The sequence below is a fragment of the Episyrphus balteatus genome, chromosome 4, assembly GCF_945859705.1.
Source record: "Episyrphus balteatus chromosome 4, idEpiBalt1.1, whole genome shotgun sequence".
Taxonomy (NCBI): domain Eukaryota; kingdom Metazoa; phylum Arthropoda; class Insecta; order Diptera; family Syrphidae; genus Episyrphus; species Episyrphus balteatus.
This window is the reverse complement of record NC_079137.1, coordinates 81532426-81549346: the sequence shown is the minus strand read 5'-3', so window position 1 is coordinate 81549346 and position 16921 is coordinate 81532426. Positions and strand designations below refer to the sequence as shown.

At 34.6% G+C, this 16921-nt stretch overlaps 3 protein-coding genes across 3 annotated transcripts; 2 read left to right on the top strand and 1 right to left on the bottom strand.

The window, feature by feature from the left end:
• The first annotated feature begins 3206 nt into the window (after positions 1-3206).
• Positions 3207-7364, top strand: LOC129919025 (probable proline--tRNA ligase, mitochondrial). Its single transcript, XM_055999829.1, has 8 exons — positions 3207-3444; positions 3526-3703; positions 3769-3842; positions 3898-3978; positions 5959-6139; positions 6193-6377; positions 6435-6650; positions 6988-7364. Exons 1-8 carry the CDS (start codon positions 3352-3354, stop codon positions 7339-7341), a joined length of 1362 nt encoding a protein of 453 aa, XP_055855804.1. The 5' UTR covers positions 3207-3351; the 3' UTR covers positions 7342-7364.
• LOC129919026 (pachytene checkpoint protein 2 homolog) lies at positions 7283-9083 on the bottom strand. The gene is made up of 7 exons (XM_055999830.1): positions 8940-9083; positions 8710-8875; positions 8570-8641; positions 8230-8510; positions 8105-8168; positions 7923-8046; positions 7283-7854 (listed from the first exon to the last, which is right to left on the bottom strand). The coding sequence occupies exons 1-7, from the start codon at positions 8999-9001 to the stop codon at positions 7379-7381; spliced, it is 1245 nt and encodes a 414-aa protein (XP_055855805.1). The 5' UTR covers positions 9002-9083; the 3' UTR covers positions 7283-7378.
• A 6171-nt stretch (positions 9084-15254) lies between these two features.
• LOC129919599 (60S ribosomal protein L27a) lies at positions 15255-16614 on the top strand. The gene is made up of 5 exons (XM_056000539.1): positions 15255-15297; positions 15568-15634; positions 15697-15947; positions 16185-16320; positions 16521-16614. Exons 1-4 carry the CDS (start codon positions 15295-15297, stop codon positions 16311-16313), a joined length of 450 nt encoding a protein of 149 aa, XP_055856514.1. The 5' UTR covers positions 15255-15294; the 3' UTR covers positions 16314-16320; positions 16521-16614.
• The last annotated feature ends 307 nt before the right edge of the window (positions 16615-16921 follow it).

Sequence of the window (16921 nt, the reverse complement as noted above, 5' to 3'; positions counted from 1 at the left end):
CATTCTGGAAAAAAAAGACAAAATAAGTTTGAAAATTTTTCACTTTTGTACTTTAACCCCTTACCGCATGATTTTTTTTTTTTTTAATACTACGTTTCCACCTACCCTAAATCCGAGATTTAGCTAAATAGATTTAGCAAAAATCTCGAGATTTATTCTAAATCTCGGATTGAAAGTAGGTGAAAATCTTAGATTTAGGGTAGCTGAACCCAAATCTGAGATTTAGCGAAGTAGATTTAAAATAAATCGCGAGATTTATTCTAAATCTACTTAGCTAAATCTCGGATTTAGCGTAGGTGGAAACATAGTATAAATAAAAAGACACGTGTTTCAGGAATTTTCAATTTTTTGAGTTAAAGCCTGGTACGCTGCTCGCGCTAAATTTTAGCTCCCATACAAATTATCGAAAAATTTTAGCCGAGCTTAAATCTATCCCATACAAATTAGACTTGTATGGGAATTTTATCTTGGCTAAAATTTAGCGCGAGCAGCGTACCAGAGTTAAAGTCGGAAAATTTTGGGTTTTCCGGTTTGGATCATATTTGGCACATTGAGGTACAAAAAATGAGGTTTCCACGTTGGAAACGAAAAAAAAATGATGCTCAAAATGCGAATTTATCAGAAACGGTTTCTAGTTTAAAAATACTTCTTTTTCTAATAATTGCTTTGGATAAAAAAAATACAATAAATGCTTAACTAAATTGGCCACTTTTTGCTAAAGTTAAAAGGTTAAAATATATTGGATAGTTTTTCATTCTGAAAAAAAAGACAAAATAAGTTTGAAAATTTTTCACTTTTGTACTTTAAAGGCGAATCAACACAACATAACACGGTTCATATAATCATATGACAACTCATCATGGGCAGTCCATCATGAAACAGGTAATCACAAGTTTCCATTGGATCAAATTTATTTTTAGTTCACTGTATTTGAATGCCTTTTTGTAGTAAGGGAAATTTTCTGACGGTTTTTATTTTTCTTAAAAAATATTTTTTTTTTTTTTTGAAATGTTCCCTATGATGAGCTGTCTTTTGATGGGTCATGATTAAGGTTGGGCACTTTAGTTCATTTGAGTGATCGATCACTTTAGTTCAAATCACACTAATGAACTAGTTCTGAACTAGTTCATTTTAGTTAAATTTATTTTAATCACTCCGGTTTTGTTAGAATTAAAAACAAAACTGGTATGTACAAACTGTATCCAAATTTATGTAAAATTGACGCATTCTACATAATAAAACAAATACAACCTAAAAATAACAGATATGTACATATTTTATTTTCTATAAAAATTCTTAATTTCGTTCATATACTTGTCGAGCTTTCTGGTTCCTGACAAAAGTCTAGAAGAAGTACGTTTTGCTTTCATTAAATGGAAATCATAGTAATGCAAGGACCAAAAAGCTACTTGTTTTTTGTTCTTGCTTCGAAATAAGAGTTTCTGCACCCCTTCTTTAAACGTCTTTTGGGTTAAAATGGGCGCTGTCGTCGTATAAGACAAGGAGACAAGGACCAAATTTGAAAATTCCCTATTCAGATGGGACTTCCTTTCACCCAAAAAATATATTAAAAAAATGATAATGTAAGGTGAGCGCAAGCTGTTTCGTAATGTCATATTACGACTACTTTAGGTTGCTGTTTAGTTTGTTGAAACAAATCTTTTTCGCTATTCGCGAACTAAATTGAACTAGGTAAGTGAACTAAGTTCTGTAGTTCACCAAGATGAACTAGTTCATTGAACTAGTTCGTTCGCGAACTACACAAGCCTAGTAATGATTATGTCCTATGATTAGCTGTGACGTGGTTAGTTGAGTTCAAAGCCTTTTAAGGGTGAGTAGTTAAGGTTTCAGTCTTATAGTGAATTTCACCCATTTCACTCGCACTCGCTCGTATCATTCGTTTTCGTTTAGCCTTCATAAGCAGCCCTCTCGATGTATCCGTTCCGAAGAAGTGCCTAAACGATAGTCCTTTCCGATCGGAACCTAGATTTGGTTCCAGGTATCCACTTCGGAATAGAATCAAAGTGAATCTTATTTATTTGATACATGTGTGATATGTCTAACGGAACGAATTCCTCTACAGATGTATTCATTCAAATCAAAATTTAAAAAAATGGTTCGAACATGTTTATTTGGATCTTTGGTTTTTTTTTTTACCGCTGTCTATCTCTTCAACTTGCCCTGGGTTCGAACCCCAAAGACAGCCCAATACTTTTTTTCAAAAATTATTTAAACTTGCGAGCAAAAAGAAAGTATTGGGCTGTATTGGTATTCGAACCCTGAACCTCTGGTACAAAAGACAAGTTCAACGGAGATCTCACAGCTGAAACGGACCAAGTAAAATAAAAAAAAAATCCAAGTCTAGTGCCAAAATTTGCGCAAAGTTTGACTCTACTAAGGTCTGTCATTAGTTTGATCCAAAAGTGTATCAATTCAAATTGTCATTTGTTCGAAAAAAATATTCACCATAAGATTCAACGGTAGCGTATTTTCTTTAAGTCTTTAGATCTGCAAATTCACTTTTTGTGACTTGGTTCACTTCAGCTCCATATGTAAATCTGTCTCAAGTTGGACTTAGCGTGAAGAGGAAATTGCAATCTATACCACACTGTTAACATACTTAGGCTATAATCGAAAACTGCCGTGATATCGGAAACTGTAACCACTTACATCTGTACATACTTCCTCGAACGTTGAGAAACATATTGAATCGAAATAAAATTCATACACGGCTGTTCTAATATTCGTTCGAATTTGAAAGCGGAAACGAAAATTGAATCCCTACGAATTGAAAACGGTTGTTCGTATTCCCATATTCGTTTTTTTGTTGGATATTATTCTTTTTCGGTAGCAATTTGCTACTTGGATTTAAATTAAAAATTTCGGATTATAAGTCCGTTCGTTTTTCGAAAAACCTTTGAATTCGAAAAATGTGTTCGAAAACGGAATCCGAGCAGTTCAAATTTGAAAACGGGAGAAAACAGAATTCGAACGGAAATCAATGCAGCCGTGATAGAAACAAAAATGAATTTCGTTCCAATTCCAAATGTTTCTCACCAATTTTTCACAACGTGAGAATAGCATAAATGATTCTGCATTTATACATTAACCTACGATTACGTTATGTTAACGTTACATTACCTCAGCGAACATACAACATCCCTGTTCATCAACCTGAAGTTTAAAAAGGTAGCTGTCACTGTCAAACCGTGTGAGTGTTGAGTGAGCCTTTTTCGGCTCTCATACAAAATTTCCAAATGACAAATTTTAAATTCCTCTTAAATAACAATTAAAAAATTCTAATATAATTTACCAAGATCTCTCATCACGCAACATACGATTCAATTCAAAATGAATCGTACAAGCAAACTGTTTTGGCCTGTTATAGTGACACCCAAAGATGCAGTTGTGAAATCCACAGAAATCACATCACGCAGTCAAAAAGTAACCCCAAACCAATTTTGTTTATATTTTTTTTTTATTATGCAATAGATTAAAATTCACTTTCTTTTGTTTTGTTTTAAGTTAATGTTAGAATTGGGTCTAATTAAATCATCAAACAATGGAACATTTCAAATACTGCCATTGGCACAAAAAGCATTAGATAAATGCATTGCTTTGGTTAACAAACACATGACTGCCATTGATGCTCAGAAAATCTCATTGCCAGTGTTGACTTCTAGTGGTTTATGGAAGAAAACAGGTAAAGTTCTTTTAGTTATTATTGAGATGTCGGTAGTTGTTGTAACTGTCTGATTTGTAATTCAGGTCGACTTGACCAGGGAGTCGGTGAATTCTATCTCGTCAAAGACAGACATGGCAAAGAGCACTTACTAAGTCCGGTAATTTTATTAATTTTCTATCTAAGAAGCCTCACTGATTACATTACATTCCCAGACTCACGAAGAAGCTGTAACTTCAATGCTTGCCAGTGCAGCTCCAATCTCCTACAAACAGTTACCACTTCGTTTGTATCAGGTATCATAGATCTTATCATCTTTCTGTCGTGACCTCAATTGAAGAGCGTTTTTTCAAAACTCAACAAATGTTTTTTTCAAGTTTTCCAGGATAAGGTTTTTTGTTTCCCATTTGAATCGATAGGATCAACTTTTATTTTCAGATAGATTTGGAACAATTTATCCTTATTTTGAACATGAAAACACCGCGTTTTTTCAAGATGAAACAAATCCGAAAGTACACTTTTTTCTACCTAACGTTTATAACCTTTTATGTATTAAGCTGCCCATAGACAAGACACTTGTGTACAGACTTGTGCGCACATTTGTGTGTACACCGCACCACAGACGGCACACCGATCATGACACCGACACAAAAAAATCAAAAAGTATTGAGTGCGTTCACGTACGCATAGATACCCTATCCAAGATACCTTAGTATCCAATGGGCACGTTTAAACAGCTATCGGATAGGCTATCTGGGATAACCGTATCTGGAATATCTCTTTGAACGAAAAGCTATTCAGATAGCTTGCCAAATTTGCTACAAAAATGAAAATATTGAAAAGAGGAAATTTTTTCTTTTGAGCAAATTCCTGTTATTGTTGCATAGTACTTGCACAATCGATTTAACTTTAATTCTTGCAAATTTATTTTATTTTCAAGCTGAATAATCGCGAAATCAAAATAAAAAATAGCCAAATATTTATCAGCTGATCACTCGAATACCTGAGGTATACCAAACATTCTCGGATACCTTCAGATTATTTTTTGACAGAAAATTGTTCGTTTCTTTGCTATTTTTTAATACTGTTTACAACAACAAAAAGTTATCCGATAGCTTTATGTTAACTGTTTGAACGTGCCCAATACGTTTGTGAACACGAATCAGCTGTTCATTAAATCTCCCATAAGATACACGAGAATCCAGAAATTTTTAGGATACCTTTGGATTTTTTTGCTTGTCAACACATGTTTATAATCAGCTGAGATTTTATATGGGATTACAACAACACAAAGGTATCCGGATACCCTTAGATCGGTACGTGAACGCACCCATTGATTTTATCGCTCCGGTGTGCACACAAGTGTGGTGTGTATGGGCCGCCTAATGTATGTAATAATGCATAACTAAAACCAATCAACCAATGTAAAAACTACAATAATCACACTGGTTAAGAAAATTAAACTTTTTTTTTGTTACCGAAACAAAAATATACTTTTCTGAAGGTTTTCGGTGTGCTGAACTCGAATCCAAAGTCAAAAGAAATTAATCAGCTCCCGTTTTTGAAATATAACCGTTAGAAAATGCAGTACTTCGGACCTAATTCTTTTATATAAGGAAAATTATTTGAGCAGATTTAGTTACGGTTTTTATAAGAACTATTTTCAACCTTTCAAAACCTGTTTAAATATTTCCGATATATTTTTAACTGCCCGAGATATCCTCAGTTGTTTGGCATTTTATACCTACCATAGAAATTTTATAACGCCATTATCTCCTTTATTATTTATATGAAGCCAAACCCACTTACTTCATTTTAAGATATCTCGAACAATAAAAAAGATATTGAAAAGATTTAAACATGTATTCAAAGATGGAAAACATCTTATAGAAATCTTATAGAAAACATCTTATAGAAACCGTTACTGATTTGTTTTATCTTACTTCGGATTCGAGTTCAGCACACCGAAAACCTTTAGAAAAGTATATTTTTGTTTTGGCAACAAAACCCTTGTATACCAGTGTAATATTTGATACAGGCAAATTTTATAGAGTTTGGCAAAACCTGCAAATTTATTTAGTCTTGCAAATCCTCGTAGCATTTTGTTGAGTATGCAAAACCTCCACATTTTGTATTGGTTTTGTTGAGTTTTGAAAAAACGATTTTCGTAAATATTTTTTTAAATAAAAACTATTAGCTTTTATATTTTTTTTATTTCGTCATCTTGTGCGCCTGGTCATGCCCAAAATTTTCATACCAATATCTCACTTTTACAGATTGGTCCTAAATTTCGTGATGAATTGAAAACTCGCTTTGGACTTTTACGTGCCAAAGAGTTCATCATGAAAGATTTATACACATTCGATAGAAATCTTGAAGAAGCTCAAAAAACCTACGAAGAAGTCAGTGAAGCTTATTTGTCTTTCTTCAAGAAATTGGATGTTCCTTTTGTGAAAGGTACAAAAAATTATTGAACTTTTTGAGTCGTTTGAGACCTTTTTGTAATTTAGTTGTCGCCAGTACTGGAATCATGGGTGGAAGTGTGTCACATGAATATCATTTTGTTTCCCGAACTGGCGAGGATCGAATTTTTCAATGCGAAGCTTGTACTTATTCATCAAATGAAGAGGCTTCTGGTGAGATCAGAAAATGCCCAAAATGTCAATCATCAATTGAAGAAACACGAGGAATAGAGGTTGGAAGAAAAGATTTTTCAAATGACTCCCGAATTAATATAATGTTCTCTTTTTAGATTGGACATACATTCCTACTGCAAGACAAATATTCAAAGCCTCTTGGAGCGACTTTCTTGCAGGCAAATGGAAAGCCTCAAAATCTATCCATGGGTTGCTATGGCATCGGTATAAGTAGACTTTTGGCGGCATCTCTAGAAGTCAAGTCCACCGAGAACGAGCTGAGGTGGCCAAAACTTTTGGCACCATTTGATGTTTGCATAATCTCAGCCAAGGTATGGAGATAAATTATATAAAAAGGATCATTAACCCTCTTTAAAAATACTGTTGCGAGCAATTAGAGTTAAGGAGGTGTCGAAAAGGCGGTTGGGTAGGAAATAGGATTAGGTTGGAAATTGGAAAAGGGACTGTTAGATGAGGTTAGATATGTTTAGTTACAGACCCGCGACGTGCTTGCTATGCGCCCCACATCCTTGCAACTTAACATTCCATCCTTCCCTATCCAAAAGCTTCCTTTCCCCTTTGTCCAACTTAATCCAATTTCCTACCCATTCACCTTACCGACACATCTCCTTCGCTTCTCTTGCATCGCAACAACCCTTTCATTCGCAGGAAGGAAGTAAAGAGCAAAATGCATCATACAGCTACGAGGAGGAATTGTTTAACAAACTGACCAAGATTTGTGATCAAGATGATATTATCCTCGATGACAGGAGGCATCTGACAATCGGCAAACGCTTAATGGAATCAAAGAGAATGGGTTACCCCGTCATTGTTGTGATAGGCTCGAAGATTCTACAATCGCCTCCTCTAGTCGAGCTCTATATCGATGGTCAAGGAAGAGACGTTGAACTCAATGAAGTCCTACGAGAGGTTAATGCCTATGTTATGAGCAAAACCCAGTTAATGAATGAAGAAAATAGTGGGGATTCTAATTTTAATCGTATTCTATCTTATAAACAATAAACAAAAATTATAAGAAACATGCATTTAGTCTATAAGTCTAGTTATTATTAGGTTTCCCTTCCAAAAGTCTTTGATCTGTTAAATGTTTATCCAAGGCTGATTGCATGGCTTGAACAAAACATTCCAAATCAATTGGAAGGATGGCACTGCCCATAAACATGGCGTGTGCTAAAAATGGAAGTTTTCTCAAAGTACGTCCACTTACTCCGACACTCGATTTAGCCAATTTAAGTATACAAACATCAGCACCGTCTTGGAATTGTTGGATTGGTTTTTCGTGAATCATTCCGACTCGCATAAGCTCGCGTAACATGGAAACGTAAATTTGATAGATTGCTCTAACCGATGGAAGGCCAATGTGTTGTTTGATATCAGCACGATCGAGAAAGGCCAAATCGATATTGGAAGCTAGATTGGAAGTGGCTAGGATAAGGACATTCGGAGATTCTTTAATGCTATCGAGTTGAGTGAGGAGAGCATTCACAACTCGCATTGCGTCTTTGGGTTCCTGACCTAAGTTTTGAATAGAAATAAAGAAAATGTGAGATTATTAGGTTTAACCTGGCACACTTGAAACAAACCTGACATGGATTCTCTTGCGTAGGCTATTGATTCTACTTCGTCGATTAGAACGCAAACTAATGACTTTGGCTGTGCGATGATTTCTCTGACTTTTGTAAAGAGTTTCATCACAAGTTTGCCACTCTGAAAATAAATGACAATTTTACAAATGCCTAGATGCTATAAAAAAAGTTTACTTTACCTCTGAAAACCATTTGGAAAACAGGCTGTGGCTATTGATCTCTATCAGATGAGTAAATTTGTATCTAAAATTTATCTTTTTTCATTAAAAAAAGGATATCAATTTTATTTGGAAACTATACTTACGTGGACATGAGACGTATTGAAAGTTTTTGTGCAATAGCTTTACACAGACTTGTCTTTCCTGTCCCAGGAGGTCCATGTAACAAGACAATCCTGTTGCAAGAGATGACATTTTGGTTGACATTGTGAGCTGAAAAAACTAACGAAGATTCAGCGAATTTTAAAAGATTTTCTTTAAGATTGTCTTCGTAGATGAGATTCTCCCAAAGGCCATCGAATGAATGGGATGGTAAGAGCCAATGATTAGAGGCGGGAACTTCTTCGCCGCCTTCTTCTTGATTATCCTAGAAAAAAGGACAAATGAAAATATCTAAAAAAGTAAGAGGATTTTTGTTAAATTTACTTGAAACATTTCAACTTCGACATTTCGTGTATGAGGTCGATAGATGTGATAGACAATTGGAGGAGGATTGATCTATGAAAGAAAAGGGAACACCTTTTTAGTTGAGTACTTTTATCATTTTTTTTTGATAAATATTTTACCGTGGAAAAGGAATTTCCATCGATTGATATACTTTTAACATGCATTTGTATGTTTGGTCCATGTTGTTCATTCACGATTATTTCACTTTCGCTTAAATAGTTTTTGTTATTTTCAAAAAAACAATTCAATTCACTTTTTAACTGATTTTCAATTGTTTCTATTCGACTGAAATTATAATTGTTAAGAGTTATTTTATATAAATTAGGAGTTGAATGAAGGATAAACTTACGTATTTCCAGGTTTTAGTTTAATTTCTACATGAAGAACATTGTGAGTGTTGGAAATATTCATTTTTATGTGGAAAATTATGGTTTTTTTTTGTAAAAAATTAAATCAAATCTATAAATTAAAATCAAATGAATGACGTTTTTTGTTTTCTTGTGGTTGTCAACACTGGAATGTCAAAAATATGAAAAACAAATTATTTTTTACTGAATGTTGCCGATGAATGTGTTCAGTAAATCGTGTTTGATCAGTGATTTAAATCTGGGGTGGAACTACGACATACGTACATTAACGTATTTAAGGCTTGGCCACACCGGAGGGTACGCGGTAGCGGTACGGGTAGCGGTAACGATATTTGTATGAAAAAAATTCAACATCTGAACGTTGATATGTCAGTTTGGAATTTTTTTCATACAAGTACCGTTACCTCTACCCGTACCGCTACCGCATACCCTCCGGTGTGGCCAAGCCTTTATGCTTTATGTCTCTATCATTTTCTTCTGATTAAATAAAGAGAGCAATAGTCAAAACGTTAACGAACGTATGCCGTAGTTCAACCCCTGTTTCCACTGAACTCTGGTTAAAGCCCGTACCCAAAAATTACTACCATTCTGTAAACGAAAATTTTTGTTATGTTTTTCATTGCACAATACCCAGTTTGGCCAAGGAAACTCGTATTACCTGTGCTAAAATATTCTGAGAGTTTGAATCATTTGTCAATCACATTTTTAATTGTCCAGGCCTTAAAGGCTTGGCCACACCGAAGGGTACATGCGGTAGCGGTACGGGTACTTGTATGAAGGCTTGGCCACACCGAAGGGTACCTACGGTAGCGGTACGGGTAATTGTATGAAAAAAATTCCACATCTGAACGTTGATGTGTCAGTTTTGAATTTTTTTCATACAAGTACCCGTACCGCTACCGCATGTACCCTTCGGTGTGGCCAAGCCTTGAAAAAAATTCCAAACTGACACATCAACGTTCAGATGTGGAATTTTTTTCATACAATTACCCGTACCGCTACCGCATATGTACCCTTCGGTGTGGCCAAGCCTTGATTGTTCGAAAAAACTTTCCACACCTGAATGTTGATGTTCCGTTTATGAATTAATAATTACCCGTGTCGCTGCCGCATACCCGAGAAACAATTTTGGTTCTATAAAGCTTTACAGATGCAATTGTTGCTTCTGTAAAGCATTATAGAAGCAAAATTGTTAGTAGGGTACCTTTCCTTTGTGGTTAATTCTTAAAGTACACACACATAGTACACAGCTAAAAGAAGCAAAAAATGTTCTCAAGTCGACAGAGAAAATGCTAAGTCAAAATATAAAAATACAAATCATATTAAATTCAAGGAAAAAACATCAAAAAATAAGTTTTATACTATGTTTCCACCTACGCTAAATCCGAGATTTAGCTAAGTAGATTTATACTATGTTTCCACCTACGCTAAATCCGAGATTTAGCTAAGTAGATTTAGAATAAATCTCGAGATTTATTTTAAATCTACTTCGCTTTATCTCAGATTTGGGTTGAGATACCCTAAATCTAGGATGTTTACCTACTTTCAATCCGAGGTTTAGAATGAAACTCGAGATTTATGCTAAATCTACTTAGCTAAATCCCGGATTTAGCGTAGGTGGAAACGTAGTATTAGATTAAATCTCGAGATTTATTTTTAATCTACTTCGCTAAATCTTAGATTTGGGTTCAGCTACCCTAAATCTAAGATTGTCGCCTACTTTCAATCCGAGATTCAGAATAAAACTCGAGATTTGTGCTAAATCTACTTAGCTAAATCTCGGATTTAGGATAGGTGGAAACGTAGTATTAAAATAAAAAAAAAAATAAATTCAAAATGAAAATGAAAAATCCTCAAAACAAAACAAGTCAAGTAAAATAATACAAAGTCAGTAAAGGCTTGGCCACACCGGGGGGTATGCGGTAGCGGTACGGGTAGCGGTAACGATATTTGTATGAAAAAAATTCCACATCTGAACGTTGATATGTCAGTTTGAAATTTTGCTCATACAAGTACCGTTACCTCTACCCATACCGCTACCGCATACCCTCCGGTGTGGCCAAGCCTTAACATGAGTGAAAACCAGCGATGCCAACTGAGGCATAATTATGCCTTTTAGGCATAATTTTATTAGCTAAGGCATTGAGGCTTATTTTTTGCCAAAAGGCATAATTTTTTCCTTTCTACTCTTGATTTATATTTTAAAACTTTCTTATAATTTTTTAAATATTTTGATAAAAAGACTAAAAACTTATATTTTCTATATCTTTTAAATAAAGGTTGTTCGAAATTTTATATACAGAATTTGTTTTGGTAGTGTTTAATTTTTCGAAGAATTTTGTTCACACTAATCACTTTTACTAGAAAAGAATATAATTTTGTTGCTGTAAAAAGATCTAAAACGCTTGCAAACAGGCTAATATTTTTTATTGGTGAAAAAAATTGGCCGCTAATTTCTTCCAATTATATGAAGCAACGTCTTGAAATATTCCTTTCGAAGAAAAACAGTTTCCGTTACGTGACAAATAAGTTGCCTTTTCAATCGTCCGTCAGTTAGACTATCAGAAGAATAAATTTTAATATAAAAAATTTTATTCCTAGGAATAATCTCTATCTGAGGTTTATCTGACTATTGAAAAATTGGCCCTTAATGTATAAATTGATTAACAGGCCTATTCTGGGCAATTTCACTGATGCCTCACAAGTCACAATAACCTCATAACTCGAGTTGAACTCGATTTTGTGACTTTTTCGTATTCTGGCGAAAACCTCACAGTCACAAGAACCTCATAAGGTGAGATGAGTTTTGTTTTGTGATGTTTTTCGTATTCTGGCGTACCCTCACAACTCGTGAGCCTCATAAAAATTGTTAAAATTGTGATCTCCTTCAGAGCAGGTCACAACTCACAAATTACTAGAGTTTTGACATTTTTTACTTCCATAAAATGTTTTGAGAACAATTAAAATTTTTTTTTTTAATTTGTGATTCAACAAAAATAGAGTTAGACCTTGTTTTAAAACAATTGTTGCATCTTATTGCAGAGCAAAAATCTTAATCAATAAGCAATTCCAAGAAGACTTACCCAAAGGAATGTGTCCCAAACGTCTGCCATTGGATTTTGGTTGCATCTGGAGATAGTTTCTAAGAAGTCATCGATGAATATTTGCGACATGGCTTGCGTGCGTTGGCGTTGCACTGGCTGTCGTGTCAAATCATTGCATCATTGCAACATACACAAATTGTGATTCCATCAATCACAAAAATAGCCGCAGGTGGCTCTTGACCAGACAAAGTTTTTGGTATGCATTATTTCACGTCAGATTCAATTGCTGGAAATCATCACATCCACGAATTTCAAAGAACACAGGAGCACCTACTGATATTAGACAACTTGATTTTGTGAATACAAAATATTCAAAATCGTAGGCTTCTTCAAGAGTTTGTTGATCCAAAGGATTTCAACAAAATGAGCATTTGGATTTGGATTGACTCAGTTCGGATCTTTATGCTGCTTATATTCAAAACTAATGTTGATTTAACATGTACCTTTGTTTTCGGTAATTGTGGTTATCGCTTTACTATACCTTTGAGTTGTTCTGGTGGATTTGAAACTGCCTTGTCGACATCCTAGCGCTGATAGATCTTCAGCGCGCTCCCATACCGATGAAAGTTTCGATGGATTACCAGCGATTGGGGTACTCGAGATTGTCCGACTCTTGTCTATTGGTTTGTTGGCAGCAGCAGTTTTCTTCCTCTTCTTCTTTTCTATTTCTGCTGCTGCTTTTTCCTTGGACTTCTTTAGTTCGGCCAATCTTGATAGTTTGATCAGCAGCGACTGCTTTCGCTGCATTACTATATGCGCTCATAAGCATGTGTAGGTTTGGTAGAATGTGATGAGCTTGGTTCATTGTTGGTGGAATATTAGTCTGTGGGGCTGCCATTCGCACTGCCTCCATATCACGAATAGTGTGTGTTTTGCCCACACACTTTCACACTTTATAGTTGGTGATATCATCTTTGTTCGGGAAGACGACAAATACTCTCCGGAATATACAACTGAAAATAGAAACACATTCATTGAACTCCAAAGAAAAATAACATTAGTTTATGGGTACATACCTTTGCATATGGAGAACTCATGATTTCGTGGATAATTTGGGGTTCAAGATCAAGAAAAAATAGGAATCCCACAAATACAGTTCATTGATCTGAGCTCAGTTTTTAAGTTGAATATATTACGGAAGATGTTTTTTTTCTCCATGTAATGTAACTTGTTTGATTAAATGAATTCATCAATTTGTTTTGTTTTGGATAAACGCTGAGTAAGAGCATCCTTATCAGCAACCAGAGGATCGTTTTGACTTCTGTATAGTAGATTGAAAAGTACAGACTTCTTTCGGTCGATAAGTGGCTTCTTTCATTTACCCTTTAAATTTTATTTGATTAACAAATTTGATTTCATTATGAAATATATTTTCTTACCATTTTTTAATTGTTTTTACTTTTATATCGATGCATCCAAAATATGTGCAGATAAATTTTTTTTATTGAACTTGTTTTGACAAATCAGCTGGCTGTCATAAAAAGAAACTCACCTCTTCGTGTGGTGAATTTGTTGTGAGGTTTCTTATGAGGTTTTTCGCAGAATACGAAATTGTGAGAACCTCATAAGAAACCTCACAAAAAAAACCTCACAAAAAATTGTGACTTGTGACCCTCATAACTCCAGAATAGCCCTGTAAATAAACATTTCGTTTTGTGTACTTGTGTACTTTTTGTATATAATTTTTAAGCATAAACTAAGAAATTTAAATTGAGGCATAATGGGTATTCACGATCCGATGCAACTGGTCTAGTATCATTGCAAAAGTGCAAAAGTGTAAAATCTTACAACACTACAACAACAATAGGGGTATTCACGATCCGATGCAACTGGTCTTGTATCATTGCAAAAGTGCAATAGTGTAAAATCTTGCAACACTACAACAACAAAATATATGGATTGAAATTTTACAATGGTCTTGCACTTTTGCTATACCCTAACCCTATTGCAAAATAAAAATACAATGGTGTAAAATTTTTTTGACAGATGGCAGCTTGCCGTCGCGTGTCGCCCATGATGAACAGTTTATCTTTTTTATTCTTATTCTTTTTTATTTTGTTTCTTTCGATGCAATTTGTGAAAATAAATTAACCCGAACACAACAAAGAATGAAATTATAAAAAAATTGAAAAAAAAGAAGAAGCATCGGTGGAAAGACAACTCCGTAAAAAAAAAGAGTGAAGCTGATATAATTCATATTATGGATTCCATTCAATATTTACTATAGATAAGAAGAGGTGCGTTCACGATCTATTGTAAAAAAAATAAAATTTTACACTTTTACTAGACCTGTTGCACCAGATCGTGAATACCCCTAATATGTATGGATTAAAATTTTACAATGGTCTTGCACTTTTGCTATACCCTAACCCTATTGCAAAATAAAAATACAATGGAGTAAAATTATTTTTGACAGATTGCAGCTCACCGTCGCGTCGCGTCGCGTCGCCCATGATAAACAGTTTGTCTTTTTTATTCTGTTTATAATGGTTGTCGCTACTCATGTCCCGTAATTTAGTTTCTTTTGATGTAAAATAATTAGTGAAAATTAATTAACCCGAACAAAACAAAGAATTAAATTATAAAATATGGAAAAAAGAAGAAACAACGGTAGAGGAAAAAAAAAAACATCATTCATGCTTCAATATTTACTATAGATAAGAAGAGGGGCGTTCACGATCTATTGTAAAAAAAATAAAATTTTACATTTTTACTAGGCCTGTTGCACCAGATCGTGAATACCCCTATAATTTATTTGAAAAGGCATAATTTTTTTTCAAGTGAGGCATAATTTTGACTGAACGGGTTGGCAACGCTGGTGAAAACTCTACAATTTTTCTCTAGAAACTTTAAAGGCTTGGCCACACCGGACGGTATGCGGTAGCGGTACGGGTAGAGGTAACGGTACTTGTATGAAAAAAATTCCAAACTGACATATCAACGTTCAGATGTGGAATTTTTTTCATACAAATATCGTTACCGCTACCCGTACCTCTACCGCATACCCTCCGGTGTGGCCAAGCCTTAAAAATGTATACTTTTCCGCTTTTTTCCCAAAAAAGTATCTAATGTTGCTATACCCTTATAATACTTTCGCTGAACTATTTCATTTCTACCTACCGATCACAACGCCTCTATCTATTCAAGTTAAAAACTCCACAAATCAAAACTTCACATTTTCTTGTCAACCCCAGCCAACTTCAACTAAATCTTTCTTTTAAAAAACTGCAAAATGGTGAGTGGATGTCGCTGCGCTAATACCTAATTTAAATCTTCAATTTTCAAAGACATCGTGTAAGAATTTAATAAGTTTATTCATTTTTTCATTAATTTGTTCAATTCTCTTTACAATGATTATATTATTATTGTGAATTTCAATTCTAATAAGCCTCAATTCGAGATGTCTTTGAGAATCATATTTTTGAAACTATAGAATGTCAACACTCATTCTAGTGAAATGTGTTTTATGTGAATTAATTGGGTTGTTTAATTTAATTATTTGCAGTCGAACCAGAAAAGGAAGAAGACCAGGAAGCTCCGTGGTCATGTCAGTCATGGACATGGTCGTATCGGTAAGATCTTTTTAAATCCTTGTCAAAGGTTGTTCCTTTAAATATCCTTCAATATATTTTAGGTAAGCACCGTAAGCATCCTGGAGGTCGCGGTAACGCTGGTGGTATGCACCATCACCGCATCAACTTCGACAAATACCATCCCGGTTACTTCGGTAAAGTTGGTATGAGGAACTTCCATTTGAGAAGACAGCACAAATTCTGCCCATCAATCAATTTGGACAAATTGTGGTCTCTCGTTGGTGCCGATAAATTCGCTGAACTCGAAAAGGAGAAGAGCGAAAAGGCACCAGTCATTGATTTGGTTCAATTTGTAAGTTTTTTTTTCATTCTTTTTAAATGAGTTCAATTATTTCGAAATCTCGACGAGAAAATAACTGTTTTAAAATGAAGATTACCCTAAGGCGTCGGGCGGACAGAATGCGACCGTACAATTGCTATCCCCGTGTAGAGAACAGCCTTTCAGATTAAACAGTTTTCTCTCAAGATTTACCCCTTTTCATTTTGTTAAGCAAGAATGCCTCCTTTAACTTTGTCTTCGTTTTTGTAGGGTTTCTACAAATTGTTGGGACGCGGACATTTGCCTAAGCGCCCAATCATTGTCAGAGCCAAATACTTCTCAAAGAAGGCTGAAGATAAGATTAAGAAGGCTGGCGGAGCTTGCTTGTTGCGTGCTTAATTTTAAGGTGAGTTTTGGTTACATTGTTTTTTTGATTTTGTTTTAATTTGGAAGCAGACGTTGATGTTTCAAATAGCACGTCAGACTTCTGCTGAGTGAATCTAGTCTACCATAACTGAACTGAGTCTTTTACATCTTAAAAAATATTTTATTAATGTCTTGGAATTGCAAGTTAACTTATGCATTTTGTTTTCTTTTGTTTTTAAGGTCTTTCCATGCGAGGAGGGGCAGGTACATTGAACATCAAAAATGTACTAAAAACTGTGTACAATTTTTTAATAAAATTACGTAAGAAAAAGAAGTTTATTTGTTGTTTTTAATTTTTTAATGAGAAAGAATTGGAAAATAGAAGAGTCGTCAACTCCAAAAGATTTTAGGTTTCTTTTAGAGAAGGAAAAATTGATATAACTGAGAACACTTGTAATATCAAACGCTTCCCGCCAATTTAATGGAAGCGCCAAAAAAAACTTGTATTATTATTATTATACTTGTATTATTACATTGAATTGTAATTTTATATTATTATATTAAATGAATGATGAAATACAAATTTGTTTTAGCAATTTTATCAACAATCACTCAAGCAAACATGCAAACCGACATTGTCT

Coding starts and splice junctions, on each gene's coding strand:
- LOC129919025 (XM_055999829.1), top strand. CDS start 3,352: ATGAATCGTACAAGCAAACTGTTTTGGCCTGTTATAGTGACACCCAAA. Junction 6,140..6,192: donor GGATGTTCCTTTTGTGAAAG/GTACAAAAAATT, acceptor TTTGTAATTTAG/TTGTCGCCAGTACTGGAATC. Junction 6,651..6,987: donor TTTGCATAATCTCAGCCAAG/GTATGGAGATAA, acceptor TTTCATTCGCAG/GAAGGAAGTAAAGAGCAAAA.
- LOC129919026 (XM_055999830.1), bottom strand. CDS start 9,001: ATGAATATTTCCAACACTCACAATGTTCTTCATGTAGAAATTAAACTA. Junction 8,169..8,229: donor TCAATACGTCTCATGTCCAC/GTAAGTATAGTT, acceptor GATAAATTTTAG/ATACAAATTTACTCATCTGA. Junction 8,047..8,104: donor TTTCCAAATGGTTTTCAGAG/GTAAAGTAAACT, acceptor ATTTATTTTCAG/AGTGGCAAACTTGTGATGAA.
- LOC129919599 (XM_056000539.1), top strand. Junction 15,635..15,696: donor TCATGGACATGGTCGTATCG/GTAAGATCTTTT, acceptor AATATATTTTAG/GTAAGCACCGTAAGCATCCT. Junction 15,948..16,184: donor TCATTGATTTGGTTCAATTT/GTAAGTTTTTTT, acceptor TCGTTTTTGTAG/GGTTTCTACAAATTGTTGGG.